General features: G+C 32.8%; 1 protein-coding gene across 1 annotated transcript; it reads right to left on the bottom strand.

Moving 5' to 3' along the window:
• Positions 1-6,028: 6,028 nt before the first annotated feature.
• On the bottom strand, positions 6,029-7,730 carry LOC107626857 (protein FAR1-RELATED SEQUENCE 5-like). The gene is made up of 3 exons (XM_016329747.1): positions 7,716-7,730; positions 6,471-6,965; positions 6,029-6,361 (listed from the first exon to the last, which is right to left on the bottom strand). The coding sequence occupies exons 1-3, from the start codon at positions 7,728-7,730 to the stop codon at positions 6,029-6,031; spliced, it is 843 nt and encodes a 280-aa protein (XP_016185233.1).
• Positions 7,731-8,041: the final 311 nt, after the last annotated feature.

Raw genomic sequence — 8,041 nt, 5'->3', positions numbered from 1 at the left:
TGAGTACTTCGGTGATGGAGTTTTGTTTGATACTACTTATAAAACCAATCGTTACGATATGCCATTTGGTTCCTTTGTGGGGGTTAATCACCATGGTAACTCAGTGCTTCTTGGGTGTGGTTTGTTGACTAAGGAAAATTCAGACTCGTTTACTTGGTTATTTAATGCTTGGCTTACATGTATGCATGGAAAGGCTCCTAAAGGCATTATAACAGACCAATGCCTCAGAATATGAGCTGCAATTGAGAATGTGATGCCAGAGACATGTCATAGGTTATGCATTTGGCACATTACGAAAAAGATTCCAGAAAAATTCAAAAGACACAAGAGATATGAAGAGTTACAAGGTGATTTAAATAATATTATTTGGGAGTCTATTTTAGAAGATGATTTTCAAAATCAATGGGAAGATTTTTTGATTGAATATGGTCTAGAAGATAACAAGTGACTATCAGGTACTTCTCTAAACGTGAATTTTTATATTTTGCACATAGGAATTAGCATATTAGTATTTAAAAAGTATCAAGTGGCTATCATATTCTATTTGCTAGAATTCTAACATGTATTTGAATATGCCTCTAGTACAATTTTTTTATTCTAATATCTTTTAAGCTTCAATGTATTATTAACATGTTTATGACAATATTTGCATCCACTTTTGTTAAGTTTGCTTACAGATTTTTTTTATGTATATTCGTTTACTATGATACATAGATATCTATGAAGAAAGACTTTAGAATAAAATTGAGACACTAACATAACTATAACTATGCCATTTGAGCATTCTATATAGATAACAGGATTTCAACAATTAGGAATTCAGCACAGTTGTATGTATCTCAAACAGCATACACATCACGCAAGAACACATAAAGGATCAAACCTAATTAATATATTTCCTCTTGGATAAACAAAACGTAGCTGATAACTAGAAGTGAAAAGAATTCAACTTAGAAATGTGTATTAAGTGGGTGCATAAATCAAAAGAATTCTGGATATTATAAGCAATCATCAATTTAAAAAAAACTATATTGAATTAATAAGATAAAATAGATAAAACAAACCGTTAGCCTTTACTTTGATGACTCCTGTGTCAACTTCTTTGCAAGTTTTTCTTTATCCCAATAACCAATCCATGGTGGTGGAGGCCCCATATAATTTTTCTTATCTTCGAATGTGTCTTTGTGGTAATAGATAATCTACAAGGAAAATAATAAATGTAATGATTATCATAAAAAAAGAAATCGAAAAAGGAAAAAAGTATAAGTATATTAGACTGATTATCATCAAAACATAAAGACAACTATAAATACTTAATGTGTTTTTTTCCTTAAATTTTTGAACCCTTTTCATAAGCTCATCATGCACAAATCTTGCCCAATTGTATCTTGTGATATTATCTACATCAACAATGACACGTAAGTGCTTTGGGATGTGACAACGCTACTTGTTGGTGCCAAAAATGAGCTAATAATGAACATTGTAAATGCTCTCCTAAAGTAATCTCTCCCTTTGGATGTTGAAACATTACATTCTCTTGAATGTAATAATTCTTGTAACCATGGGCTTGTCACAGACTTGAACAGGGCAACTAATCTTTCTTGCTCTGAAGTCCAATCTTCTTCTGAAAAACTTTTACCAATTGAAGGTAATCCTAGAGCTAACCCAATTTTGTCTGTTGTCACATCGATATCCCCCACCACTAATTTCAATTTGCTTGTTGTTGTGTTATATACTTTAGCAAGTGTGAGGAATAACCGCCTATCAATTTTCCAATCTTGAATAGCCTTCATGGATGAGAATCCTATTTTATCAACTTCAAGTTTTTGCTCTTTTGTAAGAGAATTTATCGTTGTGAAAACTGAAACAGGAGAACAACGACATTCTATCACTTTCTGCAAACATAAAGTAAAAAATCTTCACCCAATTTTAACCATGGTTTGTTTAGAAAATAATAAGAAATAACAATAATAATAAATTATCATAATCATAATAAAGTAATACTCGCATTTAGATATAGATGGGTGCAAACCATGCTAAGTCATCTGTGCAAAATATTATTAAACTGGGTGCAAACTGTGTGTGTAAGGTGTACAAAATTTGACTAAAGTGGGTGCAAATTGTCGAATTGATGTGTGAAAAATCCAATTAAAGTGGGTGCAAACTGTCCGATTCATGTGTACAAAAAATTGATTACATTGGGTGCAAACTGTGCTGAATAAGGTGTGCAAATTCTCATTAAAGTGGGTGCAAACTGTCTGATTCATGTGTGAAAAATTTCATTCAAATGGGTGCAAAGTGTCCTGAGTAACGTGTGCAAAATCTCTTTTTAAATGGGTGTATACCCGAGATTCTAGTTCTGCAAGAGTTTTCTGCTGCATTTTCCTTCTAGTTCCTGTTTCAGATTTCTTTGTATTTGTACTTCTTCGCGGCATCTTAATATTTGGATCTTTTTCCATTTCAAATAATCACTGCATATTATTAAGAAACATATTATTAACACAAACACATATAAAAAACTTAGTAATCAATTGCGTAGTAGCCATTATCAAAGCTCTACCACAACAAAGCTCTACTAACAACTGAGATAATAACATAATAAAAATTTTCAAAGATTTATAAATTAAAAGTACCTAAGTTTCATAAACAAGATATGATGAATCAAAATCAAAATCAAAAGAAATTTTTATTATAGAGTGCTTAAAGATTTTTCATGAATAGACAGAAAATATTGAGTAATATTTTTGGGTGCCATTATGAGTTTCTCCTTGCATGTTTTGAATGGATACAGAATGATGGACAGCAAGAAGGTAAGAGTTGCAGAAAGCAATAAATGAACAAAAATCAAAATTCATTAACCTTCACATTAACCTTGCAAAAGCATAACGCATCACTAGAAACAAAGAAGAATGGATAGAGAGCTGAGAGATGCTGTTGCAGAGAGTAACACCGCTGCTATTGGAAACGCTACTGGGGATGGACAGCGAGCTCAAGAATGCTGATTCATGTTGAGCGTGCTCCAGCGTTGAGCGCAAGAAAGATGGCGCGCAAGAGTGTAGAGGAGAGAGTGTGTGGAATTTTGGGGAAGAAGAAGACCGTGTAGTAAAGGAGCGTGAGTACACGCTCTCTATATGTATTTGGGCTTTATTTTGTTTGAGGTATAAAAATACTAATGCTGGTTGTTTGCTGACCCAAAAATTAGAAAATTGCTGGCCCCCTAGCGGTGCTCTCCCCAAAATTCCACATACTCTCTTCTCTACACTCTTGTGCGCCATCTTTCTTGCGCTCAACGCTGGAGCACGCTCAACATGAATTAGCATTCTTGAGCTCGTTGTCCATCCCCAGCAGCGTCTCCAATAGCGGCGGCATTACTCTCTGCAACAGCATCTCTTAGCTCTCTATCCATTCTCCTTCGTTTCTAGTGATGTGTTATGCTTCTGCAAGGTTAATGTGAAGGTTAATGAGTTTTGATTTTTGTTCATTTATTGCTTTCTGCAACTCTTACCTTCTTGCTGTCCATCATTCTGTATCCATTCAAAACATGCACGGAGAAACTCATAATGGCACCCAAAAATATTACTCAATGTTTTCTGTCTATTCATGAAAAATCTTTAAGCACTCTATAATAAAAATTTCTTTTGATTTTGATTTTGATTCATCATATATTGTTTATGAAACTTAGATACTTTTAATTTATAAATCTTTGAAAAAATTCATTATGTTATTATCTCAGTTGTTAGTAGAGCTTTGTTGTGGTAGAGCTTTGATAATGGCTACTGCACAATTGATTACAAGGTTTTTATATGTGTTTGTGTTAATAATATGTTTCTTAATAATATGCAGTGATTATTTGAAATGGAAAAAGATCCAAATATTAAGATGCTGCGAAGAAGTACAAATACAAAGAAATCTGAAACAGAAACTACAAGGAAAATGCAGCAGAAAACTCTTGCAGAACTAAAATCTCGGGTATGCACCCATTTAAAAGAGATTTTGCACACTTTACTCAGGCCACTTTGCACCCATTTGAATGAAATTTTGCACACATGAATCAGACAGTTTGCACCCACTTTAATGAGAATTTGTACACCTTATTGAGCATAGTTTGCATCCAATGTAATGGATTTTTTGTACATATGAATCGGACAGTTTGTACTCACTTTAATCAGATTTTGCACACATCAATTCGACAATTTGCACCCACTTTAGTCAAGTTTTGCACACCTTACTCGCACAGTTTGCACCCAATTTAATAAGATTTTGCACATATGACTTAGCATAGTTTGCACCTATTTATATCTAAATGCGAGTATTACTTTATTATGATTATGATAATTTATTATTATTGTTATTTCTTATTATTTTCCAAAAAAACATGGTTAAAATTGGGTGAAGATTTTTTTTCTTTATGTTTGCAGAAAGTGATAGAATGTCGTTGTTCTTCCGTTTCGATTTTCACAACGATAAATTCTCTTACAAAAGAGCAAAAAGTTGAAGTTGATAAAATGGGATTCTCATCCATGAAGGCTATTCAAAATTGGAAAATTGATAGGCGGTTATTCCTCGCACTTGCTAAAGCATATAACACAACAAGCAAACTGGAATTAGTTGTGGGGGATATTCGATGTGATAACAGACAAAATTGGGTTAGCTCTAGAATTACCTTCAATTGGTAAAAGTTTTCCAGAAGAAGAAGATTGGACTTCAGAGCAAGAAAGATTAGTTGCCCCGTTCAAGTCTGTGACAAGCCCATGGTTACAAGAAGTATTACATTCAAGAGAATGTAATATTTCAACATCCAAAGTGAGAGATTACTTTAGGAGAGCATTTATAATGTTCGTTCTTAGCTCATTTTTGACACCAACAAGTAGCGTTGTCACATCCCCAAAGTACTTACGTGCCATTGTTGATGTAGATAATATCACAAGATACAATTGGGCAAGATTTGTGCATGATGAGCTTATGAAAGGGTTCAAAAATTCAAGAAAAAAAATACATTAAGTATTGATGGTTATCTTTATGTTTTGATGGTAATCAGTCTAATGTACTTATCTTTTTTTCATTTTTTGATTTTTTTATGATAATCATTACATTTATTATTTTTCTTATAGATTATCTATTACCACAAAAACACATTCGGAGATAAGGAAAATTATATGGGGCCTCCACCACCATGGATTGCTTATTGGGATAAAGAAAAACTTGCAAAGAAGTTGACATAGGAGTCATCAAAGCAAAGGCCAACGATTTGTTTTATCTATTTTATCTTGTTAATTCAATATAGCTTTTTTTTTTAATTGATGATTGCTTATAATATCCAGAATTCTTTCGATTTATGCACCCACTTAATACACATTTCTAAGTTGAATTCTTTTCACTTCTAGTTATCAGCTACGTTTTGTTTATCCAAGAGAAAATATATTAATTAGGTTTTATCCTTTTTGTGTTCTTACGTGATGTGTGTGCTGTTTGAGATACATACAACTGTACTGAATTCCTAATTGTTGAAATCCTGCTATCTATATAGAATGCTCAAATGGCATAGTTATAGTTATGTTAGTGCCTCAATTTCATTCTAAAGTCTTTCTTCATAGATATTTATGTATCATAGTAAACAAATATACATAAAAATTTTTTTTTTAAGCAAACTTAACAAAAGTGGATGCAAATGTTGTCATAAACATGTTAATAATACATTGAAGCCTAAAAAATATTAGAATAAGAAAATTGTACTAAAGGCATATTCAAACACATGTTAGAATTCTAGCAAATAGAATATGATAACCACTTGATACTTTTTAAATACTAATATGCTAATTCCTATGTGCAAAATATAAAAATTCATGTTTAGAAAAGTACCTGATAGCCACTTGTTATCTTCTAGATCATATTCAATCAGAAAATCTTCCCATTGACTTTGAAAATCATCTTCTAAAATAGACTCTCAAACAATATTATTTAAATCACCTTGTAACTCTTCATATCTCTTGTGTCTTTTGAATTTTTCTAGAATCTTTTTCGTAATGTGTCAAATGCATAACCTATGACGTGTCTCTGGCATCACATTCTCAATTGCATCTCGTATTCCGAGGCATTGGTCTGTTATAATGCCTTTAGGAGCCTTTCCATGCATACATGTAAGCCAAGCATTAAATAACCAAGTAAACGAGCCTGAATTTTCCTTAGTCAACAAACCACACCGAAGAAGCACTGAGTTACCATGGTGATTAACCTCCACAAAGAAACCAAATGGCATATCGTAACGATTGGTTTTATAAGTGGTATCAAACGAAACTACATCACCGAAGTACTCATATGCTACTCTACTTCGAGCATCAGCCCAAAATATAGTTTTGAAACGCTTGTTTTGATCAAGTTCAACATCAAAATAAAAATCAATTTATATCCTTCATCCGTGTAAAATACTTCAACATCTCCCTAGCATCCATTTCTTTTGTAACATTGCGTACCTTTCTGTTGAGATAGTTCCTAATATCTTTTTCCATTAAGTTTATCTTAGAGAAACCCCACGATTCACCCACCAACACTTGATATGTTTTGCTTGGTCTCACACCTACTTCATCATTCCTCTCAATGACTCGATACATGTGCATACTCATCTCTCTATTATGTGTCAACAATTTTGCCATCTCTGGATCACAAGGATGTGAATGATCCAAACACACCTTCGATATAATCCAAAGACCCTCCTTATTCAACCTAATAGAAATCCTTGCGGGGCAATTGTAGTTGGTTCTAGGGTTGGTCTTTTCTATTGGTAAAACTCTAGACTTGCGTTTCCTCTCTCTATTGCAAGTGATCATTTGATTCTTAGGAACCTTATCTTTACCAACTCTTCGAGTAAACCTTATCTTAGTAACAAAACCAACGCGCTTGGCATAATTCTGATAAAATTGATTTGTATCATCAATGGTTCCAAAACACATGCCAACCTTGGGCACATCCTGTAAAAAAGTTAGCATATATCAGATAGTAAAACAAAATCTCATTAAAGAATGTGCAAACTATGTTAAGTCATGTGTGCAAAATCTCATTAAACTGGGTGTAAACTGTGACGAGTAAGGTGTGCAAAATCTCATTAAAGTGGGTGCAAACTGTCTGATTCATGTGTGCAAAAAATCATTACATTGGATGCAAACTGTGCTGAGTAAAATGTGCAAAATCTGATTAAAGTAGGTGCAAAATGTCTGATTCATGTGTGCAAAATTTCATTCAGATGGATGCAAAGTATCCTAAGTAAAGTGTGCAAAATCTCATTAAAGTGGGTGCAAAATGTATTGAGTGAAGTATCTCGATTACTCTTAGGTATTGAATCAACAAAACCCTTTTGCATAAATAAGAGTCCTTAACAAATTTCTAATAAATTGTTACTAATTAGCTGGGACATAAAACTAACTACTGTTTTTATTGTTGTTAATTGGAGTTTCTTTGATGCCTTCAAAGATTAGCCTTTTGTTAATTAAGAATTGAAATAATCTACTGGAGATCTTTACCATTTTTTAGAGATCAAATCAATCCAAGAAAGATACTCCACATTAAAGCAAGTTAATTCAGTTGAATACAGTTCACACAACTATAAAATTACAAAGATAATCCCCTATTTAATGTTCATACAATATTATAACGTTCTCTAACTGCTAACTAGTTTGTAAAGTTAGAATACAACTTTTTGTAAAAAAAAAAAAATAGCATACCTTTTTGAATCCCATAACTACTCATCATGAGTCATAAGATCATAAGAAATATGTCATACTACTAAGTACTAAATATTAATCTCCTTCCTTCTCTCTCTATATCACTCCAAATATTTGTTTGTTCATCCCTCTATTGATTGCACTTTTTTACTTTAGTTACTTTTAAGCTATTATGGAACTAACTGTACAAAAGAGAATGCAAAACAAGATCCTACAACAACAGACCGCATTTGAATGCATCACAAACCCAACCAAAACAAAACAACTACAAAAAACACAACACTACCTATTAACTAGCTTAGCCTCACTTTCCTAACCCTTGGAAA

This window comes from Arachis ipaensis, chromosome B2 (genome assembly GCF_059453495.1).
Source record: "Arachis ipaensis isolate K30076 ecotype BB chromosome B2, ASM5945349v1, whole genome shotgun sequence".
Lineage (NCBI taxonomy): Eukaryota > Viridiplantae > Streptophyta > Magnoliopsida > Fabales > Fabaceae > Arachis > Arachis ipaensis.
This window is presented reverse-complemented; position numbering and strand designations above follow the sequence as displayed.

What these genes read in the sequence shown, in the direction of transcription:
- LOC107626857 (XM_016329747.1), bottom strand. An exon ending in GGAACTATCTCAACAGAAAG is followed by an intron (nt 6,362 to 6,470) that starts GTACGCAATGTT and finishes GATCAAAACAAG; the next exon opens with CGTTTCAAAACTATATTTTG.